Source organism: Pieris rapae, chromosome 18, assembly GCF_905147795.1.
Source record: "Pieris rapae chromosome 18, ilPieRapa1.1, whole genome shotgun sequence".
NCBI classification, from domain to species: Eukaryota; Metazoa; Arthropoda; class Insecta; order Lepidoptera; family Pieridae; genus Pieris; species Pieris rapae.
This window is the reverse complement of record NC_059526.1, coordinates 9026214-9043110: the sequence shown is the minus strand read 5'-3', so window position 1 is coordinate 9043110 and position 16897 is coordinate 9026214. Positions and strand designations below refer to the sequence as shown.

Genomic DNA, 16897 nt, shown 5'->3' with positions numbered 1-16897 from the left:
TAAATATTTAACAGTTAAATAAGGCGACAACCCTATCCCCAATAATCAGTATGGGAGGCGGCGAGCGCAAAGTGGCAACACAAAGATGCCGCGTCGTGTCGCGTCTTATCGTACGATTATCCGTTGTATTCACTATTTTACTCGCTACAGAGCCCCGAAGGTAGCTATTTTCATCACAATTTTTATATCACGAATTGCTGACGATAAACATGAATAAGGCCTTATTAATAAACCATAGGTCGATACAGTGACACAGTTTGATTTATGACCTCCATGAAGTTGAGACAAGCAAATTAAAAACAAAGTGAGATTTGTTTTAAATATTAATGTTTGCTGTGCGAATAATTTAAATAATGAAATATGGTGTCGATCTTTTTATTTGCAGTGTCAAGGGCGAAACAATCAATACCTATTTGGGGATTATTTCGTGTATTTATTGGTTCAGCTAAAACAGGAAGAAATAACGGAACTCAACTAATTAAGGTACAATCCGCAGAGGCGATCATAGCCTTTTTATTAAGTTTACGAAATCATTCATAGTAGGGATAATTTTACTAAATCTTCCATTTAAAATGTATGAAAATCGAGAAAGAAGAAAGAAGTTCGAGAAAGGCCCCTAACAATACTTTCTCTAAAACTGATCAGCCCACTACCGAATATATCCAGCTCCGAAAAAGCTGTCTTCAATCCGTTGAAATCGTGAAGAATTCGAACTAGAGGTTGGAAAAGCTGATGGAGGTTGGTGGCACAGAAGGCCAAGGGTCATGTGGCCGCTCACCAACCAGATGGCCTGATCAAGTGATTTATCGTCTCCAAAACCATAGACATAGATTTAGAGCCGTTGGACAGAAATCGGTGGAAACAGATTGTCCACTCCAGACCTTATCTTGCTGACGAACCCGAGGCTAACACATTAAATTGATCAAAATTATTTTATACTTAGAAGAATTACATAAACAGGCTCAACTTCAACTAAAGATATCTAAATTATTGTAAAGCAACAAGAAAAAATGATTACATTAATATATTTTGATAATTATCTACTTAATTATAATATTAATTTGAGTATTATAAATCTAGTTTTAATAGATAACGGAATAACAAAACATTTGTCTATAATCAAGGTTATTTTAAATGTCAAATGTTGGGATAATAAGTAGCTTAATGCTAGTCAAAATTATTATCAAATAAGGAGGTTGAGCGACTTTTGTGCCGTTTTGGTCAGATATGTCTGTCCATGCGCATGTATATAGATAAAAACTGTTTCTAACACACATCTTTTAATATGATATTAAATAAGTAAGTAGTTCAATAAGCAATAATAGATCGTGGACACGCATTTAACACATCACAACGTCTCAATACCAATTTGAAAAATAAAGTTTTAAAAATATAAGACACAACCTCAAAATGTAATGACTGTACAAACATATTAAACTGAATTTACACTGCGCATTGAGCTCAAAATTGCGTGCTCGTAGACGTTTATTTCTAAATAATTGTATGGAAATCCAGAAGAGGCTTCGAGCCACTTTGAATCTTATAATTGGACTTGTTGGTTTGTCTGTATGTTTGTAAAGGACGGTCGGAAATTAGCGAGTCCTACCGCGGTAAGTCAAAGAGTTCTGAACGTAATAGTTAAGATAAATATTAAACTTAAATATGGTTTGGGAATTTTTTGTTTGTACTCTCGTCTGGTGGTTCCAAGAGTTTATTACTAGGTTGACAGAATTAAGAGCGATTCGCATAAAATATTTAAGTTTAATGTTAATAGTATTATTCAAAAAATAAACTCTCCCTACTTTCTCAGCTTCAATCAAAAGCAATCATTTATATTATACATTGAATATTTGTAATTCTAAATCATTATAAATATATGAATTGAAACGTGCTTATTTATTGAGTAAAAATATAGTCGCGTATATAAACGGTAGGTTCTCAAGGAAATGGTACATTTGTTAGTCACCGCCAAAGAACCCGTCCTGCTTACTTAAGCATCGGCAGAGCTTTTTAAGCATTCAAGTGGGAAGCTTTTTGTGACAGCATCTAGTATTTTTATTTCTATATTTACTAACCTCTAGAGAAAAAGTTATAAAACCGTACTTTTATCTGACTAGGGTATGGGGACAGACATATTTCTGTATTAGGTAGGTACTGTTTTAAACATTTACAAAGACCTAATTATAAGTGAATTTAGATATACATTTTCCATGAATAGTTTATTTATTTAATACCAATACATATTATTTATTTTAATATGATAATTCTTAACAAAATGTATTTTTTTATAAATAAAAAATAATAATATGTTATACCGCGAAAGCGATATTCTAATCAATATTGTTCACACAGTCATTTCGGGTTCCAAGACCATATGATGGCTCATTGACCCGTAAACAAAAAACAAAATTAGGTGACACTTCCGCCTACACCGCTGGGACTTCAATGCGACCGAACCAGATCCTCATTAACAAAAAACAAGTCAAGTACGTGCCGACCGAATGTATTTTGAGATCACATGAAATACCTAAGTCAAAACAGGACGGGATCAAAAGATGCCATAAAAAAAGTGTTGTTTTACCAAGAAAAAAAACAGAGACTTTTTTTTATTATAGATACGTATATATTATAAATGTCAATGATAAACTTTACGTGTATGTTCACTTATCATTAGTAAAATGTCCAAGAATTTTTAGTCGTTAGCGCCATAAAAATCTATTAAAGGCGTCATCATCTCGACATGTTTAATATTAAATAATAATTTGCATAAATACACTACAGACCAACCTGCGTAATTCATTATTTGAAATTAATTTGAATGTTATAAATTATATCAGGTAGAAAAAATTTCTTTAGAAACCATAAAATGTCTTACATACACTAATATTCTATGGATGATTGATCCCAATACTGATTATCATTTCAATCATGCGCAGGCGACATTAAAGCATGAAGATGGTGGCCGATATGGAATATAGACGTCAGACGAATCTCATGCTGGGGTTGTTAGGCCATTAATATAGCGATTATACCTCTTTTAAAGACGATTAGACCTCAATACAATCATTCATATTACATAATATTGTTTAAGTTTTACATCGGATAGGTATTGGATAGGTAGACATTTTGGTAATTATAAAATAAATGATGTAAATGGACTACCCATTTACATCATTTATTTAATGAATAGACTTAGGGCTAAAAACAGTTTCTTCTACGTCATAATGTTCTCTTTAAAAATCAACAATCAACCTCACAAAAATCTATACTATATTTTAACAACTTAATAAACAGTGTCGCAACAGCATTTTTAGTCCTAGGCCTCAGTTTAGTAGGTATCTGTTTTCAAAGGCCTCCAATGTCTGACACACATTGTCGACTTATCTGTATCTTCGGATTTTGTTTCTTCACCGTTGGAGCGAATGTTACGCACATAGAAAGATAGTCAATTGGTGCACAAAAGGGGATCGAACCTAAGACTTCAGAGATGGGAGTCGCATGCCCAAGCCCCTAGGCCAACTGCTATGTAAATCAACATAAGTATTAAAATTAATTATCGATAAAATGAATCATACAATTTATTCCTATAAACCCACATATGTGAATCAGGCTACTTAGAAGAATATTCCTTCAAACATTTGAAACTGCAACACCTAGACGTTGGTGGTTCTCCACAGGACTTTTGGCTATATTTGACATATTAATATTCTGTAATCGCTGCTTTCATAGCTGTACAGTACAGTAGCGGGTATATCAGTTATAATTCATATAGATAACATAGTGACTGGTAACTTTTGATTCTCACGGCTTGACTCACGGCTTCAAGCTTATAGATCAGTCATCAGACCTACGTTCACTTATAAACATTCTACACCTAAAATTATGAAGTAACGGTTCAAAGGAAAAACTAAATTAATATTTCAACAATGCAATAGCTTGTTCTCTTTACTTACATGCCTTTGAAAATATTTACATTAAAACAGTTTGGATCGATCAAAATCTCATAATAAGAATTATAGATATTAAAAGTCATCCACTTTTTTTGATAGTGTAAAAAGTTTTAAATGGTCTAAAATCTAGGTAAAAGTTTTTTTTTTGTATATATGTAGCCGACCTATTATATGTAGGTAACATTTAATTTAAGGTAAAGTAAAGCTTATACTCAAATACATATATATATATAAAAATAACAATATCGTAGAATTAATACTGCCAAAGACATAATATTGAATAACAAAAAAATCCACGATTTTGCCAATACCGATATAAGCTCGATAATTACACATTAAACCCTCGTTTTAAATAAGAATAGCATAAAATAAAAATATTTGAAGGACCTTAAGAACATTGTACGTCGGATTATTGGAGCTAAGCACGGCTTTACGTTAAGCTGGTGACACACTTAACGTTAACGACTTGCTAAATATGTCATCGTTTCCGGTATCAAAATGTCACAAGATTTTGCGGTAGCTAACCTGTTATATGCTTATGTGTAGATAATTGTTATATTTTTCCATATTATAGAACAAAAATATTTGTTAAGAAAAGCATTTAAATTCATACTGAACATACAAACAAAATTTACTAGATAATTTATTAATTAAAGACTAATGTCAAATAGTAAAGTAACGAATAAAGTAATAAGTATTACAGTTAACATTTAACACACTCATAAAAAATATTTGCTATATTCATAGGCCACATAGTAAGAAAATTAAAAAAATGGATAAATATAATATATAACATAGATAAAAAGATTCAACATCCAGAGATAAAATTAAAAGCGGCAAAATCCAAGCCGCACCCACTGTATACAAACCTTTATAAGGTAAAAAATATCGAACCTGCTACCGTAGAGGTTTTATGACGAGGATAGTAAAAGGTTAGCGGGGATTATAAAAAGCCTTCTGTTCGGTCGACTTATTTTTTAATAAGATGTAGGTAATACCGTCTAAAATTACAGTAATTCGAATACACAACCTTTTATAAAGAGAGAGAGAGTAAATTGAGATAAGCTCAATCTTCATACTTAGTACTTAGAGTTGGTTTTATATAATATAAATAATGTCCATGTTATAGTAATGGAATAATTTGATTGGTTAGGTGAAAGTTGCCGAGTATGTTTCTAAAATGATGTATTATTTTCTATAAATAAATAAATCAGTGGCTCTACCACCTTGCAAGGATTTCTATATATCTGTTTCATGATCATTCTAATAGGCAGGTAGGTTCAGCCTCCTACTAGGCTCCAGCAAGTCTAGTTCCTCATGATGATTTTCTTCCTTCCTTCCTTTCGTTTGAGCCATAGTTAAGTGTGCACATAGAAAGAAAGCTCATTGGTGGAAAGGCGGGGATCGAACCTACGACGTCATAGTCGCACGCTGAAGGCCATCATGATACTTATCTGCCTAGTCACCGGATAATTAACTAAATCTACACATACAATGTTAGAATATTATTGAAATCTAGAAAACAGGTATCCTAATCTGCAAATAGCCCATACCAGTTTCATAAATGAAAAAAAATACTTTTATTGCTGACATGTCACTTGTCAACTTCCGAAAAAAACAGCGTCGTCATTAGATTTATAAATCATTGAGTATAGACAATTCAACATGGTCACTGACCTACGGCAGGCCATAGTGAAAGAGAAAAAAAGAACATCTTTCACACCGGATATTAAGGGGCTGGCGACAAAATTCTGGCGCCCGTATTTTTTCAACAAATAAAATGTGACCAAAAGTGAAAGGATACGGTTTAAAAAAAACAAGTTATTTCAAATGTCAAGGATTTTTCTTTGGTTCATTTAAACAAAAACGAGGTTAGGGATCTCATTTGCAGGGATTAGGCTCAAATATGTTAATATGGAATTAGTCTTATTAAAATGCTATATGTTTTATTAGTTTACGTTTAATTCTTCATAAACAGAAATAACCTAACTGTAAAATCTTACATACGCTAAACGACACTCTTTACTTAAATTTGAAAATAATGGATCCTAATAATTGGAACATATGATGGCTTAAGTAATAGATATTTCTTTATGAAAATCCAAACCAAAGCTTAATATTTGTTTACTAAAGAAAATGTAAATATTCTAATCGAATAGTAAACTTTCACAACAGGTATGCGATATAATAGGCGCCACGCTTATCAAAATCCTTTGTTGTCATAGAAAAATATTTCGCCGATACGTCATTCTGTTTTGCAAAAAAAAGCATTTGTCTTTCAAAACAAAAGCATGAAGATGTCAGCTTAATTTGACAGCTGTCGATGAGGGCGTGTTGTGGCAAATTGTGATTGAATAGATTTGTAAAATATTTAAGTTTAGACATTTAACAACCTATAGTTAACATACTTTTTTGATTTTGTAAAAAATATGTTACAAATAAAACGCAGTAGATGGTTATAAGAATTCGAAGATCTAAATGTTTAATTAAAATTTAGCCACAAAATGAATGAATTGATATAAATCTTAAGTGTGTGTAAATAAAATGAAAAAGCTACAATAACTGAGAGTTTATTAGCAATATACAAATAAACATGTTAATAAAATCATAAAAATAATGTTAATTAAATAATTATACTAAAAGATATCAGTGCATAAAGAGTGCATAAATCTGGCAAACGCAATATAATAACTTTAAATCTAAACAAAACCCACGGATTAGGCGAACGGGTTCAAATAATCTCGACTTATCAACTGTCCACCATAAAGGACCTATAACGTCCACAGATTATAAAAAAAGACAAAAGAAATGTCAAGAAAAAATCCCGCGTTATCTGGGACCGGCGCCAGTGGCGGGCGGGTTCTTGCTTTTTTTCTTCTTTTTTTTCAAGCGAAAATCCAGGCCTTAGCGACGTAATTGACAGAATTTACGCATCCGATAAGGAGGTTTTATATTATAACTGGTTGTCTTTACGCGTTTTTTGTTACATCGTTTTGAATGTTCTATGGAGATTGCGTATTTATTTACATATTAAATACTTTAAATTTACATTTTTCCTGTTTAAGGCAAGTTCTAAAATTGTTTCTGGTTTCAAAATATTCAATCTCAGTACCAATTTACTCTTTGCCTATCTCTTTTGGATATAAAATAGTAATTAAACTATTAATGCTTCATAAGTATAAACTCTTATGCTAATAATGGTTGAATACCAGCGCTTTCTAGGCCTAGAAATTGGAAAAAGGTCTTTCTTATACACTTCCAGTATTAAAGTAATTTTCATCAAACATATGTCAGCAATCATTTCACAACATTTTTAAATTGCTCAAGTCTATAAATTGACCCTGAGAGCATGCTTATGAAATGAAGCAAGTTGATCCAACTTTGCAATAAAATATTGAATTAAAGTCTATTTACTTATAAGTGCTCATAATGGAGATTACAAAACGTTATTCAAGAAATAGTTTCATCAACTGTGCAAAAGCTTTTCAGGCTTTTGCCTTACATAGTATTTCCAAACAACGTTTCTGACACTAAGTATTTTTCTAAAAGAATGTGAAATGGATCAAAATTGGTCTGTAGGTTAATAACGATGGCAGGAGTTAGCCACGGCAAATGTACATCAATTGGTGAACGTAAAGGGAATTAAATACATAATTATAATAATAATAAAACTTTATTCACGAGAGAAGTTTTGATAAAGGAGTTCCTGTCATTACAATTACTCTGGTGCATGTTTAAAAGTTTTTAAAGTAATCTAATCAAACAAACGTCGAATAAGACCTAGTATGCGTGAATGTATGGGTATGTGAATGTGTGTTTGTTTGTATATATACATTCTATATTTGAAAGTTTGTCTGAGAGTAGTTATAAGCGTTCGCTGGGTCTGTGTTAGACTTAGAATCCTCAGAATCATGCCAAAAGCAACCAACCTGCCAAAATCTACTCAATTGTGGAAATATATTTTCCCTCGTAGCAATTTCATTATCTACTTTTAATCTGAATTGAAGAAGTTCCTTCAACAAAGCATGAAACAAAAGTAAAAACCATTCACTTTCTAAATTGAATTTGGGTCCATATAAAAATTGGATCAAGTACCGGCATGGACAGACATGGCCGTCCCATTTTATATATGGATCAAGATAAGCCGAGTAACACCTACACGGCGCATCAAAGTCGGTGCCGTAGGCCCTTTACACACATGACGATTTAAGCGTCACGTTTTCTTAACAGTCTGTTAATCCAACTAGATACAGAAATCTATCAGAGGTTGATACTTTTCATTTCTATGGTATGTTTTATAAATTATGATTGAATATAATTTAATAGATAAAATATTTACAAATCAACGTGTGAAATGTTACGTACCTCATAAGGTATACCTACTTGTATATATATATATTTGTTTGTAACACCAATTTGTTTGTCTCACTTATACTCGTGAATATCTTGACAGACTAGGCTAATTAAGATCTTAACACATTCGATGCGTTTTAAATAAAAATTTGCCACTTGGTTGTAATATATATTTGTAGATATAGATAGATAGCCCTCAAAATTTGTGTTTCATCGCTGAAAGGTCTCTCATTCGTCTGTTTAAGTAAATTGTCACAAACATAATAAAATAATGTACATAGGTGATACAAAATTATCGGGTCATCTAGCAGAGACAGAAGTATTTTATTTAAAAACGACACAGAAATTTGTTTTTAATATCAACTTTATTTTTAAGACGCAAACGGCAATGCGAGCCAACTGACATTTTGACGACACTTATTTAAAAAAGCAGCGTTTTAAAGCTTTGTTAGTAGTTTTCCTAAGCAAAGGCTACCCTTTGGTCAGTGCTATCTGGCCATCTCATTAGGACTTCCGTGTCCCAAAGGCGCCATGGCCTAATAAGCTGGAAAAATTGATAGTTATGTCGCATTTACGGGTTATTAAAAAGGAGTTTTACGATTTGAGGATGCGGCGAACTTTAACCATAATAATAATTTCAGTCTTATAATCCCAAAAGACCAGTATTTGCCGGTTAATTAAATATCTGTATTAACTAAAGGGTAGGAAATCAGTCTTCAGTATATTTTCACCCAAAATAATAACTCTTAGAGATATTATTACCTGTAAGCTGGCCTCTTTAGTACCTACTACTTTGTACATTCATATAATTTCTATGAACTAATATAATTTATTTATATGTGTGTATAAATAAAACTAAACAATAGATATTTTCAGATGTATTGTAGGCAAAAAATTATAATATTAATTAATAATGACGTATTTAGAATTAAAAATTACAATGATAACCCAAGTTTAGTATTTATAATTTGTATGAATGGCTATCATTTATATCAAGACTTTTTATAAATATAATATTTTATATTATTTGATAAGACATCGTCACAGTTGGTGAGAATCATAAAACCGAAAACTGAGTTGCAAACTTACGTCTTATTACATAAAATTCCTTGCAAACGAATAAATTATCATCTACTTATATTATGTCTATTATATTTTTATTACCGAAACGAAAACTTTGTTATTGAAAAATAAATCAGTGGCGCTGCAACCCTTTTAGCTCTGGGCCTCAGATTTCTGTATTTGTTTCACGATCTTCTCTTCCGTTCTACGCCCTTGATTTGAGAACTGGCAGTAGATGTAAAATTAGATTCATTTAATATTTCTTTTTTTGACGTTCATAAGTGTACATTATGTTACCTATATGAATAAATAAATTTTGACTTTGACTTTGATAATTTGTCAATCTGTTAGCCAATTAGGTGATCAGCCTTCTAGTCTGCAACATTCCAATTCCCTTTTACTTCCTTCCGATGTTTTATTCACAGCTCGAGCATATAAATGCGGGAATATAAAGCCGGGGATCAAACATATGACCTTTGGGATGAGAGTCGCACGGTGAAGCTACTAGGCTAACACGACTCAACTGAGATGATAAGTGGCCTATAATTAAAGCAATTGTCATGTACCTAAGTTTTATTCACACTAATTTTGACGGCATTAATTTAGGAACCTACTATAAATATTTTATTTTTTATTAAAAATTATAAGAAAATCGCGAGTATTTGCGTGATTTTATTGCATCAGTTTTATAATTTTAATTTGTAGTAAAAATGAAATTAAAGCTTTGCCGGTTTCCTTACGACAATTTCTGTACGAACATACCTAATTGCGCACATAGGAAGACAGCCTTCAATCCATAACATCAGGGTTAGAGTTGCATGTTTAACCACTAAGCCAACATTTATTTGGATAATAAATTAAGTGTTTGACGCATATCGACGCGTGCGCACATCCTGATTGATAGTGCCGCTCCATTATTGGGGGTTGCTAATGCAGACATATGTACATAGATACCTTATCTAACACAAATAACCAGTAGTTAACGCAAACATTTGTACCATATGTTACTTTTATTTTCAACTCATGAAGAACAAATACTAATTGAGGACACTTGCCAAGTGAAGTCGACGTTGGGTGGGCCTTAGATAATAATAATAATAATTAAGCCTCATTTTTTCTTTGAAACATTCGTCCATATTTACAAAAGATAAACACACTTTATGTAAAAATCATAATAATATTATAATATTTTTTCCAAAGGCTTCGCATGGGCCTCCTGCAACTGGCTGCATCTCACTCTATCTTGGGAATGTTTCCCTCAATCCTCCCCACCAACTTCTTTAAGCTGACCCACCGTGCAAGAGGACAACCTATCTTTCCTTGGTGACCCTTTACTGTCTTAGATAGGTGATGGAAAACACATTTCTGGGTCTATTACACACAGATTTTAAAAGATATATGTAGACCTATCAGGAAATATCTGAACGCGAGTTGGTTGTTCTCTCTCAAAAGTGCTAGAATCTATACGGCGAAATAATTATTGTTTGGATAAGTAGGCTAGCTAGACTACTAATAAAATCCTATATCTATTTAGTAACATATATATTGCCTTTAGCGTTATAATACTTATGAATATCACACTACAACTATTTAAAAACAATATTATGAATTTGATATATAATAAAAATATATATCAAATTCATAATATTGTTTATAGACAAATAATGTGTCGCATCTGTCAGTTCGCTATAAAATACTGCAAGCATTTTCATGTGGTTTTCACCGATAGATCGAAGAATTCCGGAAGCTGCGAATATGGAGCAACTAGTTATTATTTAGATCTATGGCTACTTGTGTATGAATGACAACGTTGGCTAAATATGGTTGTTTTCTCCAAAAGTTTATTCTAGGCCAGTTTTTGTTAGACATTTTAACGTTATTTCGAAACGGCTTTGGGATAGTTTAGTATGTAGGTGCGAGCTACCGACTTCGCACCACAATAAAACCTGTGAGGTGGTCCCAAAGAATTTTAACAGATGTAGGCGGCAGGGATGCTTTTTTACCTTCCTGTCATGCAGAACTTTTTATATAGCATACTGTATGATCCTTCTGCGACAGTTAAACTACTTATTAGCTATAGGGAGGAAGGGCAGTATCTGCCTTCTTATACATCGGTTTTTATAGAACAAGACAATACATAATATTGGCAAAAAAGCAGGTTGTTGGAGGACCTGATGTTAAGTGATACCGCCTATGAACTATAGGGCTCACAGTCGGAGTTTGAAGGACCCTTAGTCAATTACCGGTTTCCTCTTCATATTTTCTTAACTATAGGTATCGAGTAGTTCATAGGCCAAGTCACACGTGTAACCACTGGGCCAACAGTAATAGTTTTTATTAAGGAAATAGAAATAATATAAACTTGTGTTACGAGGATTATTTTATGTAACAATTAAAAAAAAAAAAGTCTCAGAAAAAAGTCGTACGTGCCTAAACAGAGGAGCGGCGGTGCCTATGATCGATCTTCTAATTTACACCTTTATAACTTACTACCTCCACTCATGCCTCTTAATATAAGGCTGTGTGTTTCCTCTAATAAAATCAGGGACAAGGAACGAAACTCGACAACCATCTCTCTCTCAGACATTGAGAATCATTGTTCATTTTTGTATTGCTTAAAAAACATACTGACATTAAACTCTCAAAAATTAACTTAATTTAAATAGAAGACACCCATAAACTCAATTTTTAGGGCAGTTTGAAGTATTACATAACATGTACCTAGTCGCTATTTTACATAACGCCTAATAAAATGTCCTTTTTTAATATTGTCTTGATCACTGTTTACCTACATAATAATTATATATTAGTATAAATAAATAAATGTCAAAGTTATTCAAGGTTTGTACTAATTATACGGACAAGTATATATATAAGTCTATAGAATTTTTTTATTTATATAATTTAACTTCAAAAAATGCGAAGTAAATGTCCCGAGTTAAGATTGCTCGCATTTACTTCTTTAATAATCTATGGATTTGCATTTTAATAACTCCATTATTAAAGGTACAAATTCAGAAGTAAAGAGTATCTTATAAATGTATATACCTAGTGGTTTAGCGAAATACACTGAACGTTGTCTTGTTTGGATAGAGTACCTGGAGAGATACTGGTGACTAGGCAGGGAATTAGCAAAGGATTCTTAGAGGTTAATCATAGACAAGAAACACTAGAGTTAGATAGTTTCGCACACGGTGCATGCCAATGCACAAAAACCAGTTGCAAATGAAATAGGTAAAATCTAAAAATACCGGGCGCTGTTTGCGCTGTCACTTAGCGGTGAATAATAAAACGTAAAGTACTCTGCCTGTATTGTTTTGTTAGCGTAGGGCTGCGCAGGCGTCTACGCATTTTGAAATTTCTAGCGGAACGCGAGAATACGTTGTAGAACCTTATTTGAAAAGCACAAGACTATTTTTGATAACAAGCAATTTAACATTATTGTTTAAATGACGACAGACTTGAATTAACTTATCGTTTTTTTTTAACTTTATAAAAAATCTGTTTAAGTGGACTTAAACCGATTTTTTGTTTCTTCTTCTTTTGATGTCTCTCCATTACCTACTGGAGGCCGATGAAGCATGTCTTGCCCTTTGCTAGATGCAGAAAATCTTCCGCAGTTTTCCACTATCAACGTTACGAAGCCATTGTTTTGGTTACAAATTAAAAAATACATATTATCTTATTAAAGTCACAAATTAAGTAGCTGTAACAGTTGTTATGTACCGATGCAACACGTTGAGCTTGCGTCTAGAGTTAAAATATATAATAATAATAATAAAAGCCGTTTTTATAAAATATGTACAAACGTTAAATTTAGACATTAATTTATTATCTTCTATCCTAACTTCCGTCAGAGCCATTGATCAGAATCAGCTTATTCCAAATATTTCTATTCATGGCTTTCTTTCACTGGTGAAAAAGGCATGGAGTGAACCCCGTACATTTCTTGCTAAATAACAATATTATTGTTGAATATGGCCACTGTAGGTTCTGCATTTACGATTCACTTTGTTTAATTTGCAACTTTACGCAATGTTCCTAAACACAAGCAAACGAGGAAACCTACTCGAAAGTATATAAACTGATAAGTCACTTGTTTAGTCACAACTTTCCGTATCTGGCTTTATAATATATCTTGCAGCGGTTTAAACCCAAAATAAATATCTTCTATAACATAATTTTAAATAGATTTTTAATCCTTAAATAATGCGACTTAATGTAGGTATTATGAAAAAAAAATTAATTAGCTAAACTAATATGTATATACGGCAAAGTCCTGCCATTTTATAAGTACCTATACCATTTAAACCATTACCTACCACCTTTTTTACACGAAGCGAAAATATAAAAGATCCTTTGTTTTTGCGTCATGAAATTCTGTTATATCCCTGCTAAATTTTGCTCAAGCAATGTTTATGTGGGATTAAAAAAAATCAGTAAGAGATCCTAGCTCATTCTCGAGTAGGTACTATAATCCAGAACGCCGAGTAACGTGATTGTCCAACTAGCATGCTGTAACCTTCCAAATCGGTTATAACTTTTGGATCTCAGAGTTCAATTGCTACCTTTTTAAAGCAATACAGGTAAGGGACGAGTGGATGTTTCCCTCCCCTTCTCCAATTACGTTTATGCTAAACACTACAGCATTCCTATGTAATAATTAAACTCAACAAATAATAGATAAAAAGCACCTGCCAATAACAAGAACACGCTTGTAAAATATCTGTTAAAGATTACAACGTATCTTATTTAATATGTGATCGATAATACTTTTGATAATTATCTATCAGCTGCTAAGGACAAAATTGCATTTCATTTAGGTATTACGTTGCTAATTAACTATTTATTTTTGTCTAGACTCAACACTCTAGACTTCCCTTTTATATTTTTGTTTTATTCTTCATTATGCTTTTTGTGTTTAGAGTGGGCTAATTTTAGTGTAAATAATATATGTGTGTGTTGAAATTAATTCATACTACTTATAATGAATAAGACAGATTTTAATTTAAAATATAGAATAGACAGTTTTATTAAGATTTAGAAGAATGTTTTAAATTTAATGAAAAGCAAAATAGAATTATTATTTAAATATTTATCTATTAATTAGCAGCTTTAAAATGTATCAAACTAAAAAGCTTACGGGAAACTAAATTCAGTAAAATTCTATAAGTCCAATGGGATTTCCTTACAAAAAATCATAGACAAATAAATCTCGTAACCCCAAAACGCGGGGTGGCATTAGCAGAAATAATGTTTCGGTCGAATCGACCCCCGTTTATAAATCAATCAACCCCCTCACATTACATTTATTGGTTAAACTTTGCAAGATTTAATGGTTCTTGGATTTTTGATGAGTCTCATTTTCTTAAGAAATTTTATAAGAAATAAAATTGCATAGTGTGTAATATATGTAAATTTTAATAATTCTAAAATAATATAAAGGGATATATAGTATTATATAAAAATGCTGCTCTTATATGCAATAAATGTAAAATTACATAAAGATATAATTAAAAGCCTTGTCCAGCAGTTCGTTCATCTTAAACAAAACCTTCCATCGTCTCTTTCTCTACAACTGAGTTAACGCTGTGATAAAAGGAGACAGTGTAATAAGATCAATTTAGTTTTTATAAAGAGAATGTGTGTTAGTAACTAACTCATTATAACAAATAAAAATACCTTAGTTATAAGTACCTTAGTAGTGAGAGCTGTATTTCAAAAAGGATATTTTTTATAATAACCACACAAAACGCCATTGACTTTTCTTAATGTGTTATAAATGTAGATAAGTATGTATATAATATATTTCAAAGGTTACAGTACCTTTATAATCGTCGTATTTTTCCCTTGTTTCAAAACAGGTTTTTGCCTAGCAATTTATTAATTCAAAAAGCAGGTGTCAGTTCTTATACATTATTTTTAACAAATACTTTTATGGCATTTCAAGCAATAAGCCCACATATAAAATTTTATATGTTATATCTCAAAAATAGCATATTTACTGTGAATTGATTTGAATGTAAATGACATTAAAATAATTGTTAAAAAAAGGGTTTAAATACAAAAAGATTTTTTTTAGATCAAGGCCGGTGATAATGCCTACTTGTTAAAACGTGTACAATTAAAATTATTGTATTTTACTAATAATCCCTTAAATGCCAAGGTAGTAAAGGCAGGCCCACCGATCACCGATCATCGATAATAATCTAAATTTAGTCAATAAAATATCTCAGCTGCGAGATTTTAATCAAAATTAGCAGATCTCATTCTGATAAATTGGCATTTGATTTTACACAACTGTGTTATGCGGGCTATTTGCCGTTACAGTTTAAAATAATTTTACTATATGTTTTTATATATAGAAGACAAATAAGAAAATTTTGAATGATATACTTATATTATATTTTACAACTATGCCTTTTTCAGTTACTAAACTACTACTTATATTTATAGTATGGGGAAATAAATAAATAAAAAATAAAACGTATGTATAAATATACTTATAAAGTATAAAGTTTTATCTTTTTATCCCACATACCTTATTACTCAGAAACCTAATAAATTAATTAACACTTATTTTTCGAATAAGGTGCCTTTAACATATTTTTATTATTTAACATTGTAACATGTATGTCTTAAATAGAATATTTCGAAAGGTGTGAAATATTTAACTGCATCTGCATGCAACAACAGTGCAACCAGTGACTTAGGATATTTTCCCATACTACATGTAATTTATTTTTTGTTTAATATTGATTTGTATCAAATAATGGTAAAATTACTTACTCGGCATCATCTCCACGTGTGAAGAAGTATCCATGATGTTGTGATGGTGCAGCATGTCTGGCGGGGATTGCACCATCCCGCCACCACCACTGGCCATCACCATCACTGTATCAGGTGCTACCACCGGTCTAAACAACACGGATGGTCTACTTAAGACCAGTTTATTACACGTAAGTAAAAGGCCAGTCTAATACACGACTATGGTACAATTTTTAATTACGTTTTTAGCTCTGTGTGTTCAATTTTTAAAATACAATACGAGACTCAATTACACAATCTTTTGTTTTAACTTATTTCTAGTTGGAAAACTTGAAAATACTTAAAAGACGTACAGTGCACATAAATACTATCACAAGATCACTAAACACTATTCCGTTTTGAGGCACTTCGACATTTTTTGTTGTAAAAAACGAAAGAGCTACACACTCTCACCCGGCAAGAGCCAAGCCCACACTGCCGTACTATATGTATAATTCTATGGATCGACGCCAAGGCGCATGACAGGTCAGCCTTCTCTCTGATTGGCCGGTTAATAGGACGCCTTTTTGAATACTCGTCTCCCGTTGGTCGAAAGCTTCTCATTTTCCCGCCCCGCAGTTGTAGACCCTCACAAAATGGCGACCCCCTTTACAGGCTTTTGATGCTTTTTTGAACATTTTCTTGGATAAAAAATAATCCTGTTCGGATATAATGAGTATGATTTATGATTTGGTCTTTTTGTGGTCGGCAATCTAGTTTTGTTG

General features: G+C 32.0%; 1 protein-coding gene across 2 annotated transcripts in view; it reads right to left on the bottom strand.

The window, feature by feature from the left end:
• The window catches only part of LOC111001386 (insulin gene enhancer protein ISL-1), a 34410-nt gene extending 17814 nt beyond the window's left edge, over nucleotides 1-16596 (bottom strand). For both annotated transcript variants that reach the window (XM_022271275.2, XM_022271276.2), the window contains exon 1: nucleotides 16155-16596. In XM_022271275.2, the coding sequence (XP_022126967.1) occupies nucleotides 16155-16257 (103 nt within the window). In that variant the 5' untranslated portion in view covers nucleotides 16258-16596. The remainder of the gene's footprint in view (nucleotides 1-16154) is intronic.
• Nucleotides 16597-16897: the final 301 nt, after the last annotated feature.